General features: G+C 35.0%; 1 protein-coding gene across 7 annotated transcripts in view; it reads left to right on the top strand.

Moving 5' to 3' along the window:
- The window catches only part of NAV3 (neuron navigator 3), a 351,215-nt gene that overhangs the window by 282,469 nt on the left and 44,755 nt on the right, over nt 1-23,991 (top strand). For all 7 annotated transcript variants that reach the window (XR_006886093.1, XM_046645942.1, XM_046645941.1 and 4 more), the window contains 4 exons: nt 10-62; nt 5,572-5,595; nt 8,293-8,370; nt 16,427-16,510. Coding sequence is in view for 6 of the 7 variants with exons in the window: in XM_046645942.1 (XP_046501898.1) it covers nt 10-62; nt 5,572-5,595; nt 8,293-8,370; nt 16,427-16,510 (239 nt within the window). In the remaining variant the exon portion in view is untranslated. The remainder of the gene's footprint in view (nt 1-9; nt 63-5,571; nt 5,596-8,292; nt 8,371-16,426; nt 16,511-23,991) is intronic.

Genomic DNA, 23,991 nt, shown 5'->3' with positions numbered 1-23,991 from the left:
TCTCTCCAGTTCACGGCTCTTCGTTATCACTGGTCTCCAGCACTTCTTCTCTTTACTCTACAGTAAGTATTGGCTATTAAGAAAAAGCATCTGCTTTTGCCAAGCACACACGTAGTTAAATAGATTGACATTTACACAGAAGTTGCACAGTGAAATAACGGCATACTCTAAGCTACTGCATGCCCAGTAAGCCAACAGGTGCTTACCAGCCCTCTGTGGCCCACTTCTGTGTGCTTCCATTTGACTTTTGTGTACTCATTATAATCAATGAATGGATGGAAAACTGAATTTCATAAAACCTGTTGGACTATGACTCAGAATCCCTGAAACCATGTACTATGCTCTACCATAACCTTATAATATGGACTACTTTTCCTTGTTTGGTTCTCTGAGTCATGACTGGTAATTGTTCTATAGTACTTCCCCCATTTTATTTTTTAATTTCATTTTTTGAGAATATTGAGAAAGGTAAAGGCTTAAAAGGCCTAGATATTTCTTAAAATATATCTTCTGAAATAGAGTGTGATTTTAAAAACTTCATTTCTTATGAGAGAAATGCTAAAACGTCAGTTTATTTTCCCAATGTGTGAAATTATATTTTATTTTTGCCAAGATGAATTTTCTGTCCACTTAATTTCATCTCTATGAAAAAACAGTCTACAGGAATTTATGTTTTACAAGAGGGTTCCTTCATGCCTAGGTAAGGGTGAGGTGTATTTACTTTATGCATCTCACTGAGACTTGAGTACTGTGGATAATCCTTAATCCCATATTGGAAGGGTCATGAAATGTTCACAGCCTCTGCTGTCACTGATCAATTAAGCATTAAGGGCAAGACTAATTTTTCACTCATTTTCATTAGGTTCAAATGTTGCGGCCCTCTTTTTATATTTATTGCTTTAGATAGTTACTTAATATCAGACTATCATTGGCACAAGTGATATTTTTCTTATTTCTGCTTTTGATTAAAATTGCTAATAGATTCTATAAATGAAGAAATAACTATTAGTGTTTAGATAAATCTACTGTTTTAAGCAAATAGATGAAGTGAGAAATGTGAAAATGTGTTGGAAAAAACACATCAAAGAAACACATGAAGGCATGGTGGACTCCTTTTGGGCCAGTGCAGCTGCTTGTCGGGAGCGGTGTTTGGACAAACGCCTTTGCAGCTGAAGTCTCTATGTGACATTGAAAGATGCAAAATCATTATAATCATATTTTAAATATATACAAAAACAATATTTGGATAAAAAATGACCTTCGCGAAGCCTGAGAAATGCTCAAGAAGAGAAAGAGCATGCAGTGAAGGAAAACAAGTGGTAACTAGTATGTACCAGGGTCCAGTCGACTTTCCAGCTGCGTGTAGCCCTTGAGTATTTGAAATGTGTATGGTGTGACAGAGGAAGTGAATTTTTAATTTTAATTAATTTAAATTTAAGTAGGCACATGTACCTAGTGGCTACTATATTGGATATTGGAATTTTATGGGGACCATAGGAGTACATTTACAAATCTGTGGATATATAGGAGCAGATGTCAAAATAATAAGTACACTTAGACAGCATAGATGAGAAGTATCGTATTAAGAGTACAATATGAAGTGGGAATACAGATTGAAATAAAGAGACTATATACACATATTTGTAGGCCAACATTTACAGATGAGATAAGCCCTGCTGTTAAGTGTGAAAAGAATGGATTAGGTGATTAAGCCATGTGAGAAGGTGATATTACTAGGAAATTTAAATGGTTGTATTAGAAATGACAGAAATTATATAACACTTGAATTGACAAATAACTTGTAGTAAAACAATTCAAGTAAACGCGTATTTGGAGGAGTAATTAGGAGAAAAATCAAAGATGATAAGGAATCATTCTGTCTCTACTCCCCCATTGTCGTGCACTGACTGGCAATGAAAAACATCTGTGAAAGTGCTTTTCAAACCGTGAAGTGCAAAAGCAATTCTTCATTATTCTTCATGCCTTTTTAAGGACCGCGTAAAGATTCAATTGATTTGTATTCTTGTCTGATTCAATCAGTAATTATTGTGTGACATCAGGCAAATTGTTAAATTTCCTTGGACTATGCTTATAAAATAAAATTTAAAACAACAACCAGATCTATTGATCTGTCCCAGGGGTTTTCTGCAGCAGCTAGGGAAGCTCAGGGACATTGTATACCACAAATTACCAGAAATTGTAAACTGTATGCTTCTAGGGAGCACCACTTGTGTCATATCCATGTGAACTGTACCTTTTGAAGTTATGCAGTGCACAACTAACACAGCTGTGCATGGTATTCCTTCTTAAAATGTTTGGGAAAAACTCTTTTTTTTAGCAGAATATTAGGCACTATTTGCTCCTACTAGGCAAAAAACTGCTCTTATTAACCATGAGTATAAACCATGTTTACTCTAATATTCTCATTTATGCAACTTATGGAATTATGTATTTTGCTTAAAAATATTAAAACAAAGGGGCTGGCCCCGTGGCCGAGTGGTTAAGTTCACGCGCTCCGCTGCAGGCGGCCCAGTGTTTCGTTCGTTCAAATCCTGGGCGCAGACGTGGCACCGCTCATCAAACCACGCTGAGGCAGCGTCCCACATGCCACAACTAGAAGGGCCCACAACGAAGAATATACAACTATGTACTGGGGGGCTTTGGGGAGAAAAAGGAAAAAAATAAAATCTTTTAAAAAAATATTGAAACAAAATAACAAAGACAATTTGCTGCAAAGAATATTTACCAGTAAAATCACTAATCTGACAAATTCCAGTAGAAGGATTCTCTCTTCACATATAGTTCTTTTAAAGCCACTGCCACTTACAATTTGGTAAATTTTTCAAAAGTATCTTGTTATAAAGTTAAGTTAGTCACCTTATAGAATTTCTGAGCAGGAAGCTTCAGGGAGGCTGCAAATTGGTTGGAAATCACAGGCCCAATCTGATCTTCCAAGTTGTTACCTTTGGCAAATTTAGAGTTTGCGTGTTTGTTTTTAAATTTAAGGCAACACTGTGAAATCTGGACCTTTTACCTAAAAATTAAAATTTCTAAATTCCTTTTTAAAGTAATTGGAATGTCTAGCGAGACCGAGATGAAATTCCTCCAGATTTACAGTCACCTCATGGCCCCCTTTAGGTGCTGGCAATTGCCCGGGCCGGCCCCAGCCTCCAGGGATCCTCTTTTCTTCCTGACACGGTGGCTGAGTCTGGGTCGTTAGTTATTATTGTGCTGTTGCATTTCTCACAGGAAAGAAATACTTCTCATTATCCATATAATTATGAAAAGTGAGAAAATAAAAGATAGCTTAGGAAGGCTGTGTCACTTCTTTTAATACTCAGGGTTCTTTTTATTCTTTATATGCCTGGTCCTCTGAAGCATTTACATTTGTGATCCTTGCAATAGGTGTTTTCTGCTTGGATGTATATTAAAACCTAAAAAAACCATTTTGTACTTGGAGTCTAATTTGTGTTGGTTTAATTAGAGCAAGAGCGACACTTAGTTCATTGTAGATCCTTTAGCATATTTCCTAACACGTAGCTAGTACTAAAGTAAATATTTTTTAATTAGTAAGTTTGAATGGATGAATGAATGGCCAATTAATGGCTTACAGAATAAAAAAAATCATCTGATATATTTTATTTAGGCGAAGTGTTTTGTATCGTTCACCATCCTTCAGGACATTGGGCCTGGTTCAAAAGCATCATTTAAAAATGGCAAGTAATCACATTCCATCATGATATCATTAGTCCCACACCCAACTACTGAAAGAAATATAATATTAATATTCTGGCTCATTGCTTCAACTTTATGGTACCACCTACCCAGTATTAATAACCACAAGGTATGAAAGAAGGGAAAGATTAAAGAAAAAGATAGTTCTGAAAAGCTAGCAATGAGGAAAGTCATTATATACAGTATATATAGAATTGATATGTAATAGTTTTGATTATGTCTAGTATATGTAACTTATTCGGGATTTTTTAAATGAAAAAATGTGATGAAGGTCTTTTTTGACTCTTTTTTTTAAAAAAACTAGGATATATTGCTTTTTATAAATACACAAATTATTTATTGAGTATCAGTTTTCTAGAATCCTAGCAGGCCTAGAAGCAGGATTTCAGCAGAATAAACTGGCAATAAATATGCAAAATTGTAGAGAAAACAAGTAGTCATAGTTAATTGTGCCATATGTCTTAAGGCAAACAACCTCCAGCTTGCTTTTGATTTTATGAAATTTCTATCTTAAAGCCCGTCCCTACTTCTGATTTAAATGAACAGTATGAAACCTTGAAATCATTAGAATTAAAAAATAAAACCATCACTTAAAAAACTAAAATTGAGATGTAAAATATTCAAGCTTTATATTAGCATTTGTTTTGAAAATAAAGTTTTCTTATAAAGACTATTTGGATTCTGCTACTTAACCACTCTATTATTTAACCACTATATTGTTAACTATACATGATCTTCAAAAGTAGAAAAATACAGGAAAAACAAACACACAAGAGATGCTTATGCATAAAAAATATCTTACTGTTTATTTTACTTTGTTTTGTTTTATGTTTTATGGAGAAAAAGAAGAGAGAAAAAGTGGTTGAGGTACTTCTGCATCAATTAATCAGGAAATGTCCCAAAAGGAGAGAGAGGAAATGAGAGATTTGTTTTCAGCTTTGGATCTGCTCAAGGCAATGAGCAGACCTGTACTGTTCAGTAAGATCGTACATTCTCCAGGTTTTTCCAGAATGAGGGAGCTTCTCAAATGTAATGATGCACATAAAGCATTTTCTGACATTTTGCAGACCAGCGTGAAGGAGGAAAACAGAGCTAGGAGTTTTATGCAACCAAGGCCAAAACACCCTGCAGGTCCCCACAGTGGTCCTCACTTCCTCTGTAATCCGAACGCCCAGATATTTATCAGCCCCTCTTATCACCACCTGAATGTGGGCCATTTTCATGTTTTGCTGACTTACAGCCCACCAAACTTACTTAATAATCATTAGGAAAAGTAAAAGAAAATAGAAATTAATAAGATGATTTTCAGTAGTTATCAGGTCAACATTTTCCCTCCAGCTTTATTTGGCATCCTTTATGATCTATAAATCACAGAATCCAATTCTGACTCCTAAGTCTGGGCTGAGGATCTCTTTAATTTCATGGGGTCCCTTTTCTACAGTGTGTATTTTAAAAATCCAATATTTCATTTTTTTTCTTCACCCATATTTTTCAGAGTATACTTTTATAACAACTTTGTTTTTGTTGCTTACGGTCTGGATCTTAGAGTAACACTGTCTTTTAATTCTATTCCTCGCTTTTAAGGTATATTATACATCCTTGATTCAAATAACCTATATTTTAAAAATACCATATGGTTTGTATATAAAGAAATATTTGTTTGTAATCCTAAATGTCCCTGTTTTTACTATTTTAAGTTAATAATGTTATGTATTTTTCTATATTCTTATGTTAAGCCATAACATTTTAAATACACAATATAATTACTTTATTCATTTGTACTTGTAGAATGAATTAACATGATAGTTAAATTCTTTTCCATTTTCTCTTTTACAGGCTGAAGAAAAGGCTCATTCAGAGGTAAAAAATTAAAAACACAGCATTTTTATATTTGACTATTTTCGTTTACGTTTACGATGAAATGAGTGTTTCTAACACTAGGGGGCGGTGTGATACAGTAGCATAACTCTCCAGCACTACTGATAGAAATGACCCAGCTAGTTGACAGATAGTCTTGGATATTTCCTCTTAAAAGAAAATGAAAGGAAGTGTTTAGAAGCAAACTCTCTTCTCACATATCAGAATGTAATCTTAGCTCAACAGCTAATAACCTGTCTCTAGTAGTAAGCACTCGTTCAATCTTTGGTGAATGAATGAATGTGTTGTCTTTCTATTTGATTCTAGTCCCTTTTCCCCACTGCCTGTGAGACTAACAGTATTGGATAGAGGAGACTATTGCCTCTTAGACATTAGACCTCCACCACGCAGGCTACCAGCATCCAGTCCATCTCTTTGGTGCCAGGACTGTGCTACTTTTAATCACCACTTTATGTTTAATGTGCTGTATTGTTCTAATCACACACATTTCGTAAATACACACTTCATTGCAATCACACACAAATCCGATTGCAGCCTGGGGCTAACATTCTTTCTCTCCCTTTGTGTGAGCCTGTCCTGGCCAAGTAAAGCAGGAGGACTTTAATTAGGCCTTTATTCAAAGTGTGCTAATGACTATTTGATTGGTTTACACTGAGACAATCAGACCACAGAGAAGATAAATGCATTGGTGACAGCCTCTGCAAAGGAACTCTTTCCTTTTAAGTCTCACTTTATCTTTATTTACTTTTAAGTAAAATTTTTGCTGAGTTTAAAAATATTGAAAAAGTATAGATTATAGCAATTTTATCTTTATAATTACTAGAACGAAGACTGAATATGGTCTTAAAAAATCTAATCTGTTTGATTTACATTGCATGCATGTGGTAAAGCTCCTAACACTGATCGTAATATAGCTACTGAGGTGTAGAAATGCCACATCTCTTTGCTGTATTAGTAGTTATCAAACTCCCCTTTTATCATTTATGCCACATAAGGGATCACGGTTTTTAAAAAATAACTTACATTATTTTAAGTTTTCCTAGGGTATATTTTAAAGGAAATAGGATCATATAATAGAGACTATTAATTTGAGAAAGGCTCTTTGAGTTTGTTTTGGTTTAAAAATGAAATACATGCTCTGCTTTCTGGAACTATTTGGGGTCATCATTTGAATGTAACTCAAATGCTCTTTGGGGCTGAATGTACCTCTTTAAAAAACATGAGTGAGGGGCTGGCCCCGTGGCCGAGTGGTTAAGTTCGCGCGCTCCGCTGCAGGCGGCCCAGTGTTTCGTTGGTTCGAATCCTGGGCACGGACATGGCACTGCTCATCAAACCACGCTGAGGCAGCGTCCCACATGCCACAACTAGAAGGACCCACAACAAAGAATATACAACTATGTACCCGGAGGCTTTGGGGAGGAAAAAAAATAAAATCTTTAAAATAAAAAGGAAAAAGAGTGAAATGGAATCACATTTGCCCAAATTATGTAAATATGCACTGTCTCTGCTTCAATCCACTTCTTTTTTAGAGTCTCTCGATATTGACCACTATTTCTCCTCTACAAAAATCTAATGTGTAAGAAGAAAAAAAGATGGTTACTGAACTGTGTCAGGAATGCTCTTTCAAACTGAGTCAGTATTCCGAAAGTCCAACCAGAACAATGGAAGGCTTGTTTTTGAAGAAATGAGAATTTGAGTAGAATGTTTGGCATCTATTTAGCTAAAATCTCTTGCAACTGGAAGTGTGCTTGTAGACTTCCTCTCAGATGTTGTAAATGCTTTTCACTTACTTATCACTGTTTACATTTCGTGGCAACATGAGACATGCAGATTAAAGTTCGGAAAGTGTTTACATTGAAATTCAAATATGATTTGATATATTCTTACCTTTTTCTGGTTCAATTTTAGTAGAGTGGGAACTTAACTAAAAAGGAAAACTTTTTAGCATATTTGTTTTGTTAGTTTATCTAGTTATTTGCACAATATTACTAATTTTATGCTTACTTTTAAACTATGGGTAATCTATAAAGCATTTCCGGTCGAGCTAATAGGAACTCACTGGATAAAGGGTAATGTAATAAAGATTTGGTAAGGCTTCTCTGGGTGTTAGTCAGTGAAACTTCAGCCAATAAAATTATTTTCAAATATGGAATCATTGAATGCTGAATTGGAGCTAACTTTCAGTGACTGCAGGGTATTCTGCAGCTTCTGAGAACTTGCCAAATTATAGAAAATTAAAATACATGAAAATTGATAGAAAAATAGCATGGAGTACTCTTTGCTAAAAAAAGGTCCAGAAAAAATATGTATAAGTAAATTTAATTTTTAAAAAGGAAAGATTTTACTACCTGAGTCTTATTACTAGAAATTCTGGAGGAAGAAGAATCAGTAGAGAACATAAACTGATTCTTGAGTCAGGCAGGGACGCCAAGTGGAACTAGTATCCTTTAATTTGCAGATTTGGTCCCAAGCTTGAAAATAGTTACATTCCCTTCTTATAAGTGGTATTTGATTGTTACTGTGTGGCCGGTGTTCACATTTCTTTAATTTTAGGAATTGGTGCTGATACGGCGGGGGTAGAGTGAGCTAACCATAGTATTTGCTTTGTTGGATTGAATTCTCAGCTTTAAGTAGAAATCTACTAGCATATTAAATTGTTTTTTTTTTAATTACATTCAGCAAATCCATAAACTGCGGAGAGAGCTGGTTGCATCACAAGAAAAAGTTGCCACCCTCACATCACAACTTTCAGCAAATGTAAGTGACTTTTGATTTTTTTTGATATATAAAAACAGATTTTTATAGAATAAATGGGAAAATTTTCGTAATAGATTAACAAACTTTAAACTTCCAAAATTGTACAGACTTAAGTTACCAAATAGTGTGACTCATATAAATATAAACTGTCCTGCACACTGGGTAATAAAATGTAAACCCAAACTGATGAGGAATCACAATGTGGTTAAAATGATTTTGTATTTCTTATAAGGTTGGAAACATTAGTAACAGCTACAAGGGTTATTTCTTCTCGTATTTATTATTTTTATCACTGCCCATGCGTGAGACTTTCTCAAGCCACAGTACAATTAGGAGTTGATGGCAATTAACTTTGGAAGGTAGAAAATTCATGTGCCTTGCCTCCTTCAGCACAATTTATTGGACAATTAGTTAAGCATCCAGTTAATTCTGAAAAAATTAACTTAGGCCTAAATTTGGGGCTCTTAGCTCTATTGTAAATGAGATACAGTTCTCTCAAGAACTTTGGCAGCCTTGTCATAGCAGCTTAAGCAGCTGAGATTGGCAAAAATGATGATGATGAAGACCATCAATCATATTAACACTTATTGAAGATCTTTCACTGTTCCAGGGCGGACTCAGAATAGATGTAGGAGAAAGGAGAACAGGTGGCATTGTGCCTAGTCCTCAGGAACAATAGTGTTAGAAGCAACAGTGAGAGGTGAGGAAGCTCCTGCTACTTTGCCATATGTCCTGCCACCTTCATGCAACATTCATCTGCTCAGTTCCACTCCATGGCTTTGGGCCTGTTCCCTGCCTCCCACTCTCTGCTCTATGTTGAGTTTTTGTATCTATCTCTTGGACAAAGCTTGAGGTATCAAGAGTGAGCAGATGCAAGCCCACCGGGTATGACTTGAATAAGAGAGATTTTAAGAATAAAAACTATTGTGTCTTATAACTTCCACAGTATCTAAGTAAGTTATTTCACTCACAATGTATTTATTTTAGCACTCTATTTAAATTGATTTCATCTTTTCAGTTTTGGGAGAATCAAATTAATTTTGGGTTGGCTATCTTTATTTTTTATAGATGTTTGTTAGGGAATTCTTAAAAATAATAGCAGATCTTAGAGAATTGTTTAGGGAATACAGGTAGAGGACAGTATTATTTAACCAATATTTTATGTCTATGAGTAACTCTTTAAGAAATAGTTCAGAAGCAACTGTAAATTTTGTACTATAGGCTAGATGTATGGTAGTATAAAACACTCCTGCCTAGTTTACTGAATCTGTACCCAGAGGACGTATTACAATCTAAATAGCAAAACACACTGGGCCGTGTTTATCTGCAATGAGGGAGTCTCAGTGACAGACCCCGTGCACAGGATAGTCAAGATACTTACGTGTATCTTGAACAGTTACTGAGGGTTTTATTTTATTTTGTAAATGTCTCTTGTGTGGACTTTTGTATTCAGGTATTAGAATAATAAATGGCTACTGTACATAATGGAATTTGAATTTTACACAGTAACTTTTAAACTATTTCCACTTAAAAAGTAATAATGCATATTGCATTAAAAAGAAAAACTGAAACTAAAAATTGTTTAATAAAAAGTGTATGTTTGTTTTTCCCTCTGAGACTCCCATTCCCACTCATGTTTATTGGTTTCTTGGGTTTCCTTTCAACATTGTTCTTTTACTTACCCATGAATACATGCATACAATACATACTTCCAAAGGCTTATACGTACACACACACTCACACACAGAAAAGGAATCAAGTTCTAAGATGGGGGACCATCCTGGGCGTTGACTCTGTGCCATTGTTTGGAAAGGGAGCAAACATTTTAAAAAGATGCCAGCTGTTGGCAATCTAGCACTTCTGCCCCAAGCACATACGCCACACTCTTCTCACTGATGGGTTCTCATGACTTTGGAGCGTGTATTCTTAGCTAGGCATTGATATGACTACTAGAGGGTGAAAAATAGTTCTTGTGATGAAAAATAAACTCACTCTTTTTATGCATAAAGTACAGATATACACAGAGTACCTAAACAGGTGTCCAGCATATCTGTGGCATTAAAATGTCATGGAGGAAGGGAGTGATTATGAAAAAACGTCTGTACTGTCTCTTTAGGGGACAATAATGAAAAAAAATGGTAACAAATACAGAATTAGAGGAAGCAGTGCTAAATAGATGATTTTGTTTAAAAAGTGCTAGTCTTAGCGGAAATGCCCAAATATCTGCAGCTTCCCCCAGCTATTTCTATGTTATCATTAGTAGTACTTTCTGCATACAGCTGAGAGCCTAATATATATCCTATTTACGTCGTCCTTTGTTTTTTTTTTACTTCATAATGCATTTTAGAAATCTCAAATCACCTCAGATCTACGCAAAAACCTGTAACTAGATGCTTTATTTTTTAATAATGAAACAAACTGGAAACAACCAAATGTCCCTTGATAGGTCAATGGATAAAAAAAATCTGATATATCAATACCATGGACTACTATCAACAGTAAAAAGAAATGAGCTATTGATACACACAACCCCATGGATGAATCCAAAATGCATTATGCTAAGTGAAAAAAGATAATTTCAAAAGGACACACACTGTGTAATTCCATTTATCAATAGAGAACTGTTAGTGGTTGCCAGGCGTCAGGGATGGGGGTCTGCTCTCTTCCTGAGAGGTGGGCGTAACTATAAAGGGGTGGCAACAGTGAGAGCTTTAGGGTAAGGGAATTGTTGGGTATGCGTTAATCTACATCTGTGTGGCACTATTGAATTCCTGGCTTTGATATCACACTGTAATTGTGTAAGATGTCACCATTGAGGGAACTGGGTGAGGGACTACGAGGGTCCTCTCTATACTCTCTTTGCAACTTCTTGTGAATCTGTAATTATTTCAAATTAAAAAATAAAATAGAACACCTAAAGATCTACTACAATTTTCTAAAAGAGATGTCTAGTTTTTAATATTTTAGGAATTTCAACCTTATTTCATTGTTTAGTGCTCCTTTATTTCGTGGTGATATGCATTGTTAAAGCTTTTTACCATCAGGTAAATTTATTGCTGAAAATGTCAAAAGATGAAAATCAAATATTCAGGTAATGAAGATATACATTATTTGCAATTCTTCTACAAAGCAGTTTATTAAAATTCACTTTAAGACTAAGTACAGCTGAGAACTTGTATAAATAGATGCATGTATAACATTTATAAAATATTTTTAACGTCAGTCCTATTTTAAACATTTTTAATAGTATTATAATTGCAAGGGATAGAGACTTGTATATTTATGTCCATTTGTATTTTTAAGGATATAATCTCCTTTACATATTCAGAAATTTGAATTACTCATAAGTCACCTATTAATTACAGGTTATTTTGAATTCACTCTCTTTACATTTGTTTTATAATGTCACTTTTGATTCCATAGACCAGAATGAGTCATCAAAGAATTTAGTTAATACTTGATTTTTCCTCAGTTCTAAGAAATACTTCATTTAATTTCATTCAGAGTACGTTTCACTTCAATGCTTCTGAGTTAATATCCATTGATGTATGTAATATTTATATATATTTTAACATAGATATATACAGAAATTCAGTTAATCATAAGACTGAATAAAATTAGTTCTGTATAGAATTTCTTCAAAAATACGTAAAAAAAATATTTGTTTAAATCTTGCGCAGTTCTTATTTGGAGGTAGAGATAAGCCTGTCATTTATTAATTTATTCAGACCACAAGTAAACTTTTTACCTTTTGGTTCAAAGGGGTCACTAAAATGAGCATTGTTGTATAGGAGTGTAATAACTGTGATTTATGAGGACAAATTACAGTGAATTGGGTTCTGTAGAAAATATCATTAACTGTTTTTTTGTTTAGTAATCATTTTACATATCCAGCTATTCATTTTTACTCAATATATGATTAATTTTATCAAGACTTAAATGATTTGCCTTAATTTAGGCTAGTTTTGTAATTGATGTATCGTGTGTTTGGACCTGACATGATTATATTTAGATGAAGTCTACACAATAATCCATGTTTTAATTTTTAAATTTGAAACTTGTCTACCTCTCTACTAAAATGCTTTACCCCGTTTGTTCAAAGGGGCAGTGGTGAGTCAGAGAAGTATCCAGGCAGCTCCCCTCTCATTTGACTGGCAGAGAATGACCCCTAGGCAGCAGAATGGCACTGAGCCTTCCCATTTGTGAAGCTCTCTGAACAGAGTTGCATAAAGCCCTGAGAAGACTCTTTGTAAAGCTGTCTCTCCTAGGGTGTTTTTAGAACAGAGAGACAGCACATTGGCAAATGCTATTGCCTGGCCTTCCCTGAGTCAGTACGGCAACCACGAACAGGATGACAACAGGAGCCCCACAAGCAAAGGCAACTGGTCACATCATACAGTCAGCCAGGTGCCCTCTGGCCTCTTGTGCACACCTTCATGCAGCCAAGTCAGGCGGGATGCCTTTGTTTGTGTTTTACTGTATTTTCTTTACAAATCTCAGCCCCTAGATAATTTAGAAATGGGTACTAAGGCTAGTTATTACTACCATTTTTCAGAGACATCAGTGAATGAATATGTAACAGAACAAAAAGTACTTTTTTTACCTTTCAGCATGTAAGTCTTTTAGCCAAAAATCGCGTGGGTTTATTTTGTTTGGGACTGTGTCCTATTTCTTTGCTCTATTTAATATTTTTATATAATCTGGCAGTTGCTCTTGCTTTTTGCATTTCCTTTAAGAGAAGACTATTTTGCACATATTGACAATGACAAACACTTAAGGGATAATTTTATACAGTGTAAAGGAAATGTGAAACCTTATAATAGATTCAGTCATTTTCAGTTCATCTAACTATTGATTTTCAAATGCAACGTCATATATATATATTCCCATATAAATCTATGTATGGAATATGTTTTATTTGGTTGATGGGCTGTCACTGGATTCTGAGTGAACAGATGCAATGCAGGCATTTTTCATAATGATATTTCATCTTATTCTTTAGCAGCACAATAATTGTCTTTACATGTATATTCATATTATGTTATGTGATTTTAAAACCAAAGACAGTATGCATTAAAAAGAACTTCCCTTAACTAATATTCAGTCTTGTCTATTTTGCTACCTTGACAGACTTCACTTAACACAAGTCAGGGAATACGCATCATCATATTGATACCATTTTACTCTGGCTTGAAAATTGTGCAACTGCTAAAAGAAAAGTGAGAAGCAAGTAAACTATGGTTAACAGTCCCCCTAAAAATCCACAGTTTTTTTCGAAAGTCATCATTTTATACAGTTTTTCAGACAAGATATATTGTCCAAAAGTTTAATCAGTTTTACTTTCCATTTTCTCTCCATTAGGGTGACAAAGATCACCACTGGTAGAAATGGTTTTCCTTATTTCCTTTTTAAACTTCCTCTCCATTAATCCAATTGCTGAAAAATTTAACCTTTACAATTCAAAGTAACAAAGTTAATCTGATAAACTAAACCAAGGCAATATAAATTCAAAGCAATATTTCACTAACATGCTTTTAACATATTTTTTGTTTAAAACAATGTGACTCAAATTAAAATATTCTTTTGTAACTAGTTATACATTTTTCCTGTGGACAATTAATGAAAAGCAATTTCCAAAGATTGAAAACTGAAATTCAAATGGTAAATATTTTATATTTATTCAAAGCTACAAAATATAAGCAATATATTTGTACAGCATATTCTTCACAGCCCCGCTTTCTTTGTCATATTTTTAACTCCTATTATGATAAAATATGCATAGAAGGTAAAGGAAAGTAACTATGTTCAAGATTATACCTTCAAGGACTCATAGTCCAACAATTAAGCATTACAATTCTTTGGGAGAATTAAAACTTTGCAATACTGAGTAGAATCTTGCATTTCTTTGAGTAAATGTAACAATTTTCCACCAGAATTTTCACTATTTTAAAAGAAAACAAGCAGTTTTGCTTTTAGGATTTAGTAACCCACTGTAGAGTCATAGCGGGATTATTTCTAATAGACTAAACTAGAAGCAGCACAAGCAGTCATCATGGGCAAATATGTTATAAGTCACACAGAGCAGAGTTTTAGAGCCAAATCTAACTCCTGCTACACACCACATGGACAGATCTCAAAAGCACAATGTTAACTAAAAGAAGACAGTCACAAAAAAATCATGCCATATGATCCCACTGGAATAGTTTTTAAAATAGGCGAAGCTAGCATAACATTTAGGGATGCAAGCTTAGGTGATAAAACTATAAAGAGAAGCAAGAAAATAACTACCACAAAGTCATAACAGTGGTTATCTTTGGGGAAGGGCAGGAGACAGTACTGAGGGAGGGGCAAGGGAGGACTTCTGGGGTCTTGAAATGTACTGTTTCTGGACTTGGCTCATAAGTGCATGAACGTTCACTATATGATAAGCCAGTGAGCTGTACATTTTCAATTTGTTCTTTTATGTAGGGTGTATTTTTTTACAATTAAAAGAGGTTAAGTATCAGAGAAAGTGGGACATAACCTTATGCTAATTTCTGAGGGTACTAAGTCTGATGTAATAGTATTCCTTCATTGAAAATATTTTAAACTATATGATACTATTTCTTTTTCTTTTTGAGTAATATTTATCCAATTAAATCTGCTAACAAACCTTGAAGTATAATTCTCAAGGTTGTGTTTGTGTGCATGTATGTATGGGAGGAAGAGAAGAGGAAGTGGAAAAAGAATGAAGACTTGTACTGATGGACTGAAGATTAGTAGATGCATTCTCTACGAATGATCTTTCTCCATTTTGCAGTGTCAGGAAAAAAAGGAAGCTCAGGATAAGTTCAGAGATAGAAGCAAAGACACCTTTGCATCATGATGCTAATGGAAGGGCCTTGTACATTCTAGCTGTTACCAATAATGGAATAAACTTTGAATGCCCTAATTTTTAGGACTCCCATGATCCCTTTGATTACAGGTACTTCAGCGTTTCAGCTCTGCTGGAGTTACAGGGCGATGTATTTTAATTGAGTCCTCTTACTCCCTTCCCTCAAAAAATTAATCTTTTGCCAAGGATTGCCAAGTTTCCCCCCACACATAGTTTATTACAGATGTGGGCTGTAAAATATTCTATCCTTGGATCCGTTTAAGAGCATAACAGAATTAGATCTGTTTGAGATAGCATACCTATAGACTTACCTAAAGCCACAGCGAAGACGGAGCACCTCTTCACACCCGGTATTCTGTGGGTCACGCTGTTGCATAATGGCACGTCAGTAGGACTGGCCTGTTTTAGAGCTCTAATAAGATTGTCAAATACTTCTTAATCATAAGACTTATGGTTATGTACTGCAATATGTATAATTCTCTGAGATTTAAAATAAAACCCCAAAGCCACAAAAACCTAATGTTAAATAAAATATGATTGAATATTCTTTCTAGCTGGCCTACCTATGCTTTCTTAGTTGAAGAGAATAAAGTAGAAATAAAAGCCCTTTTATTGAAAAGAGTTTGGAAAGTGAAGACAACTCATTTCGATTCAGTTCTTTGTATGTAGAAAGAGAGGAAAGATAATGTTTTAGCTGTCAGCAGATGTCTGACACTTGGAGGAGAGTGCCTTTATAATGGAGGAGCTAACAATGTCTTCAAAGGTCATCATACAGGTATAAAAAGGAGGAACATTTGTCCATTGACTATCACGGTGACCTCCTCTTGGGCTTTCAGTCAAAAACTTTGCTACTTAGAACTTTATTCGGTATTTTAGGTGTCAAATCTTCCATGATGTGCAAGTTAGAAGGTGTTATTATTTGCAAAATACCATCCCCTTTCAGAAGTTGTTCGAACTCACATTAAATGTCAAGAGACTAAAACACTGATTTTAAGCTGAAGTTTAGAAAAGATAAATGAAGATTTGTGTTAAAGGAGAGTCACCATTGAAATTTAACCGTGATGGTCACAGTATTTAAAGAGTTAGAATACCTGAAATTACGCATTTTGTAAAATGAAGTGTTTTCGTCCATCCAAATGAGGTTCTGACATTTAAAATGTGATCCTTCCATTTGGTTCACAGGCTCACCTCGTAGCAGCTTTTGAAAAGAGTTTAGGGAATATGACTGGCCGACTGCAAAGTCTAACCATGACAGCGGAACAAAAGGTATGTTCAAGAACTGGTACTGGGGCGTGAAATAAGACGGTGAGTTGCAGAGGATACTTAAACAATGCCTGAGATGCAGCTTCTTAAAAATAATACTACAGAGGATCCATTCTATACTAAATTGGAACAGTGACAAGGTAATGCCTTTCCTTTTCAGATTTTGATTTAAAGACTTATGATCCAGATTAATCCATAATTGGAACACACACACACACACACACACACACACACACACACAGAGTTCTTTCTAGGCAGTGTATTATTTTACCTCTGACTGGAACTATTAAAAGAATACCAAATGTTAAGAAAGAGAAACAGTTGTATGGGAGAAGAGTTAGAATATTCTAGGAACAATTTGTTATGCAGTTGAGAAGAGTTGCATTCTGACAAGATTTTCACAAATGCATGGTCTGTAAGCCATGCGAAGGCCTGTAGGCTGAGATACTCGTGAATAAGGCCTGGAAGAGATGTTAGGACTCGACAAGGTAGGGGCTTTAGGTTAAAGCATCTATGGGACAAAGGACAATATTGCGTAATTTTGGAGTAAAAAGGACTAGTTGGCATCTGGGGATGCTGTCTTTGAAGTAAAGTTAAATTATATAAAATCTGAAGGATTTTATGGAGTAGAAGAAGCAATACTAAAAAGAAATAAACAGAGAATTAATTCAGTTCACAAAGGCAGAAGCATCAAAAAGGTCTGTGCTGCCTAGAAAGAATGTGGACCCTTTCCACAAGTTAACCAGTAACTGACTCTCTGCTGTTACTTTGGTAGTCCTAAGCTGAGTCCTTGGGCGGTTGTCAGAGACAGATGAAGACTCTAATATTGTATGAAAGTATTTGTAAAAACTGCACATGTGCATAATATGAGCAAAGTGGACACAGTTTTCTTCTGATTCTCAAACAGATCCATAATCTAAAAAGTTCTGGATATTTTCAGAATCAGTACCTATATCTCGATCCATAGGAAGGGCTTCCAATTTTGTCTTTAGCTCTGTAAAGTATGCCATTAGCTTTAAAGAATTAGCATGTATGACCAAGTTTTGTCAGTTTACCATTTTTTTAAGTTACATGCAAACATGAATGAAAAGCCCAATTAAACCAAAAGAGAAAATTGAATAATACTATAATTGCTTAGTATAATTAGCAAAGGGTATTCTATCTGCCCTTATCTTCCAGTCTCCTATTTCATAGATTTCCCATGCCTGTGAAAGAGAACACTGTCCACCCCTGTGAAACCTGTTCTTGAAGGGAAGTGAACAAACTCTCTCAAGCATAAATTTTATCTTAATCTTGTTTGGGGGGGTACAGTTTACCACCTCACTATGTAACATAAGAACTCAGCAAATAGGATTACAAGGTCTCTTAGGGCAGTGGAGTGGGAAAGAATATAAACATTGGAGCCCAATAGGCTTGAGTGTGAATCTCAGGGGTGTCTCTTAGGAACTGTGGGATCTTCCTTTTCTGACCCTCACATTCGTCACTTTTAGGATGGGGATTATGATAACTGCCTTGTAGAGTCATTATGAGAAATAAATGAGATATTATGATAATGTCACATGCAGTGGACAGTCAGCAAATGTTACCTTCCTTTACATTTCTCTCCTTTTCCCCTTACAAAATGTAAGATGAACCTAATTCATTATTGGCCATATGCCAAGCATAGCGCTAGAAATCATCCTTAGTATTTGTCTCCATATCTTTAAGTCATAATTAATATATTTTTGCCTCTCCCATATTTCCTTCAACTTTCATATTTGTAAGTACAGTTTCTCATAGAAACTGGAAAAACAAACGTTTGTTAATTTATAATGCTTATGAATAATGCCTGAATATTTGAAATGTTTCTCCGTAATACAAGGTATTTTATAATTGTGTGCACATTATTCTTAGAGTAACATTACCACAAATACGAAATTTTCTCAGAAGATAGCATGATGTCTGAAATTGCCCTTGCCATTTTTTTAACTGATTGCTCTTCTAATTGCAGACTGTACACACACAACATTAGTAACTAGTTTATTTTATCAATCTGAGATTTGTTGTTGTTAGTACTGTCGAGTGGATTCTGACTCCTGGCAACCCTGTGGACAGCAGAGCAGAACCCTGCCCAGTCTTTTTGCGCCATCATCTCCCCTTCCGGCACTGGGTCAAACAGTGCTCTGCAGCTATTCAAGGGTTTTCATGGCCATTTTCTTCGGAAGTGGGTGGCCATGTCATCCTTCCTAGTCTGTTTTAGTCTGGAGGCTCTGCTGAAACCTGTCCAGCGTGGGTGACCCTGCTGGTATTTGAAATCCAAGTGGCATAACTTTCAGCATCACAGCAAGACACAGCCACCACAGTATGACAACAGACAGATGGTGGTGTGGTTCCCTGACCAGAAAACAAACCCAGAAAGCAGTGGTTAGAACACAAATCTTAATGACTAGACCACCAGGGCTGCCTAATCTGAGATATATTACTTGCCTATTTCCAAAGTGGTTTTGAGAATCTCATAAAATTATTTGTAATATGCTATGGCACAATTCAATGACAGAATCTAGTGAAAACCAATAGAGGAATGTATATAACAAGATGCCTGAGCCTGTGTAATTACTTCTGCAAAGCTCTGAACTGAATTGAATGTCAAGGAAGCTGAGACACAAAAGGAGACGGCTTGGCATGTTTAGTTCTCATTTTCTGACCAGAAGAGCATAATTTAGATTGAAGAGGCAAACTTTTTGGCACTGAATTCAAGGACAAATTTATTGTAAAGTTTCTTATATTGGGGTCATGGAATAACAAAAGACAGAATCACTGTTCAAATAGATATTTCTCTAAAAGTTGAGGGCATAACATTTAATCCTATTTCAGTAAAGTCATTTCTTCAGGGAGCTGAGATAAAAGGGTATATTGCTCTCTAGTGATCCAACAATACTGGGAAAAAGATTAGAGAATATAGAGCAGAGGTTTTGAAACTCTGTTCCTGGAACTCCAAGGTTCATTTGTCCGTTTAGTCATTCGCCAAAGTTATATTGAATTTCTGCTGTGTATGAGATATGTTCTGGCTACTGAGAATAAAACTATGAAATATATATATATATATATATACTCACACACACACAGAGTTTATATCCTAGTTTATAACCGGTTATAATATAAAATAGTTTATATTCTAGTAGGTGACAGATTATGATAAAAATATAATTAAAACATATAGTATTCCAGGTGACGATAAGCACTGCTGAAAAATGTAAAGGCAGGATGGGATGCTAACACATGAAGAAACAAAGGCCAAGGTAGTTACATGTCCTTGGTTACATACTTAAGAAATAGATAAACTAAACTAGGAATCCAAATCCAAATCTTCTGGCTTCTTCTGACTTCAAAGTGTGATTTTCAGCAATCAATGGCATGAATAGTCTGAAGACTATATCAAAACTTTAGTTTGATTTATAGACTAAAATCACTCCCTTGAATAGTGCCCTAAAATTTTTCTTTGTTTACAGATGCCAAATCACACTGATTCTCCTACCAAATGTATATGCCCAAATGCTGCTTTTATATACTTACAGCCTGGTAAGAAAGAAAAGAGATATATGAATAACTCAGGAGGCAGAAAACTTTGGTACGATTAGCAACATAACAGTCCAATGTCAGGAGCGTTCTCACGGGGGACCGCTACATCTTCACACTGGTTTCAGTGTGGAGATGGCACAGAAGAACCTCCTCAGGCTCTTGGAGGATGAAGAAGATTATTTCAGTGAACATGGAGGACTGTACATCATAGAGGAAGAAGCACCATGAGCATGAGTAGCGAGGAGGAAAATATGGGAAATATTAAGGGAAAAAGAAGGAATGTGGAGGGAAATGGGAACTAAGGCTAGAAAGATGTCTAAGGAATCTGATCTTTGAAAACAAGGAGCCATTCAAGGTTTTTTGACACCAGACTAACATGACAAAATTAAGTTAATGAAAATTTAGTTAATCTAGTGGCATTTCCCAAAAGCTTAACAGCATTCTCAATAGCTAGCAGAGGCCCACATTTTATATAAAAATAGATCTATAAATAGGAAAAAAAAGAATTGTCGATGCTTGCTGGAGGGTGAAATTATCTCTCGGCATTGCCCTCTGCTAACCTAAGGCTCAACAGATTGTGATAGTGACATAGGCTGATCAAGAATTTTACCCAGATTTCAGGTCCTTGTCCCACTACCAGCACTTCTTCACTATGATTCTATGAGAGAATTAGGACTTAATGCCCTGAGGCATCAATCATATAGGATAAAATAATTTCTGTTCTCTGCATCTAGAGTGTATTAGCTATGTACCATCCTTGTCAAAACTGAAAAACTTGTCACTCAAATTATTGTTCAGGGCTTTATTTTCTCATAGAATGCCAGATGACGAAGGCTGCAATGCAAGTCATCGAATGGCAAGAATTCTGCAAGTCTATATTTTTACGACTGAAAATTTTACAGAACTACTACTATACCCTTGCAAATTTACTAAGGCAGTACTTATGGATAATTAGAAGACTTTCAAATCAGTCCCCTATAGTTGTCATGCCAGAGGCAATTAAAGCATATTAAAGGATACTAGGTTAGCCTTCTTAGGTCAGAGCATGACAGAGGAATACCTTTTGTATGAGTGATGGAGCTCAGATATTGATCCTTGTGCCAACTATGAAGTCTGGGTTTGCTCATTCTTGCCTCTGTGAAATTTCTTTTTTTGGTGACTAGATGAATAGAAACTTAAACCTTAAAAATGAGAAAATTCAAAGCTGTGACTCTGAAAATAGATAATGTAGAAGCTAAAAATTTAGTTGAATTGGGTCTTTACATCAACTTTCCCCAGTTTGGATAAAGTATTTGTCATCTGGAAGTGTTTTTAAAAATTTGATGTTAGAGTCAGAAAATACGTCCATTAGCCTTTTAGGCATAGGATAATTTGAATTCATAAGTTACTTATGGATTCCAGTTGCTTATGCTACTGTGATTTGGTGAGTTTAGTTCATTTAGTTAGAACCAGGGCTGGTCAGGTTCTTTCAGTAGAAAAACTAAAGACACAGTACAAAGGGGTTAGGAGTGGAATGTGTTCAAAGAAAACACAGCTAGATAGTGTGAGATTAACTGAGTGTCAATGTGAGAAGCAAAAAACGGGTTTAGAATTTTTTAAGAGCCTTGCCTAGAAGGTCAAGTAGGTTGATGAGATTTGTTGCCAAGCTTGTGGGATTCTCAAGAAGGCCTGTGGCTAGGAGAAGTTTGGAAAGAGGTCAGATATAGTTAAGAAATTAGGTTAGAAAGAATCCCAAGCAAGCTAGTATTTTGATACCCGTATTTGATAATTTTATTTTGAAGCATTTCAAGTCTGATCTTGATAACTTATTTAGCCTCAGAGACAGGTACAAAATAGTTAGAAGAGATAATGACTCCATCCACCTTCTTTTACCCAGGAAACTTTCCTGGAAAACTGGCATCTTACATGGTCAGCAGGTATTTGGGACATCATTATCTTGATTGGCTCATTGTAAATAAATGAAATTTTAGTTTGGTTCTCAGGTTTTAAAATACCACTCTTGAAAAGGAGGAAATACCAACAAAATATGGTCTGATCATTTTATTTCCAGGATCCTTTGCAGAATTATCTCAGCCCCAGTCTTCTGTTTGGTTTCTAATAAGGAGAGAAGAAACTGGAAACTACTGAATACGCAGAGTAGACTTTAAATCCATATCCTGATAGTATAAACATTTTCCCGCGTTTTTTTCTGAAGGGTTAATAGAGATTCTCAAAACTTAAGTATCTTTTATTAGGTCATCTTCAAAATAAAGAGACTATATGAAACTATTTCAGATAATCAAACAATTTTATAGTCAGCTATCTCTGGAACTCACTTCTAATCATCTTTCTGATCTACATCCCCACTATGGCCGAAAAAGGGAATTCAGAGTTGTACTTGGAGGCAACAGTGCAATGTCCATGCATTATAGTAAACTTAGGAAAATATAGCTTAAAAAATAAATGTGAAAAACCAACTATAATTATGAAGGGGGAAAAAAAGGAAGACTAGAAATAAACTACTAAAAAATCAATTTCTATGTCTCAGTCAAATTTTCATTTTAAAATGCCTTACATTTACCTCTAGGAACTATTGGAAAAGAGAGAAAGGAAAACCTGATTTTATTACCATCCAAAGGAAATGATTCTACTGATTTAGCCATATTGAGACTTTCTGTTTACAATGAATAATAAAGTTATTGACGTCTTTGTGGCACCCTGGGTGATCAAACACCCTGTTGTTAAAACATGCAGTAGAGTTGAAGTTTAACATTATTCTTTGAAGGGGAGAAACATCTGTTTAACACAGACCAGAACATTTGAACAAAATCATACTAACATTTACTGAGATCGTAAGTTAGGTCAAAAGATAAACTCTTCAACAACTAAATAAGCTGAAGGTCATAAATGGTTTGGAAGCACAGAAAGGGGACCTTTTCATTTTTTCTGAGAAGAAAACTAAGAGGTTTCACATGTATGGAGACATTTCACCATGGCCTTTCAGAGTGAGGAAGGATATTTAAGGCAAAGGGAAAAATCATGTAGAAAGACTCAGGAAAAGAAATGATTCTAGCTTGAGTGACAGGTGTAGGTGGATCTCATCAACTGATGTGAGGAAGAAGGAAGGAAGTTTTGCAGATTTGGAGAGATAAGCACTTGAGGTTTGAACAGATTATGTCAAAGTAGAATTTAACTATCTTTTTAATTAAAGACAATGGAATATTTCATAAGGGCTTGATTACTTTTACAAAGTTCTCCTAAAGAACTACTATGAATTTGATAAAATCACTTTTTTCATGGATGTGATTTTCCCAAGTCATATAATGAATATATTTCTTACCTAGTTGCTCTTCCTTTGGGTTTATTGTGCCACAATAAGTAACAACTAACCTGCTAATATCTGTTGTTTTTAAAAAGTACTTAATTTTAGAAAGTGATCATTCTTCTATCTCGTATTAAACACAATTTTATGAAAAAATAATATTCCCTGAAAGTCCACTTCTAATTTTTTTAAAAAACAGTTTTTAAAAGAGATTTCTCTAGAAAAGATTAGTTTTGACATCAAAATAAGTCAGCTAACTCATAAACTTAAGCTAAATTTTTTAGACATTTGCATGAGATCTTCTCATTTCCATTTTTCCACTTTAAACCTAAATCCAAATGTTTTAGCAGATTTTTAATCCACACTATAAGCACTATTTCTTTTAAATTCAAAAATTAAAATCAGCTTATAATTAAAATGTAACACAAGTCCTAGTCTATATGTTGTAAAATTTCTATTTATGTAATTCCTTAAATATGCACTATAGATATCCTTCTGTGAATAAATTTCTGGTTAAAGCAGGATGAATTTTTTAAACATTTTATCTCTTGGGAGACTCATTTTAAATGGAAAGTACGTTAAATTTTGGTAAACTTATATATTACTAGTTGGGCAAGGAACAGAA

Source organism: Equus quagga, chromosome 19 (genome assembly GCF_021613505.1).
Source record: "Equus quagga isolate Etosha38 chromosome 19, UCLA_HA_Equagga_1.0, whole genome shotgun sequence".
Classification (NCBI taxonomy): domain Eukaryota; kingdom Metazoa; phylum Chordata; class Mammalia; order Perissodactyla; family Equidae; genus Equus; species Equus quagga.
The sequence above is the reverse complement of the archived record's forward strand: the minus strand, read 5'-3'. Positions and strand labels throughout refer to the sequence as shown.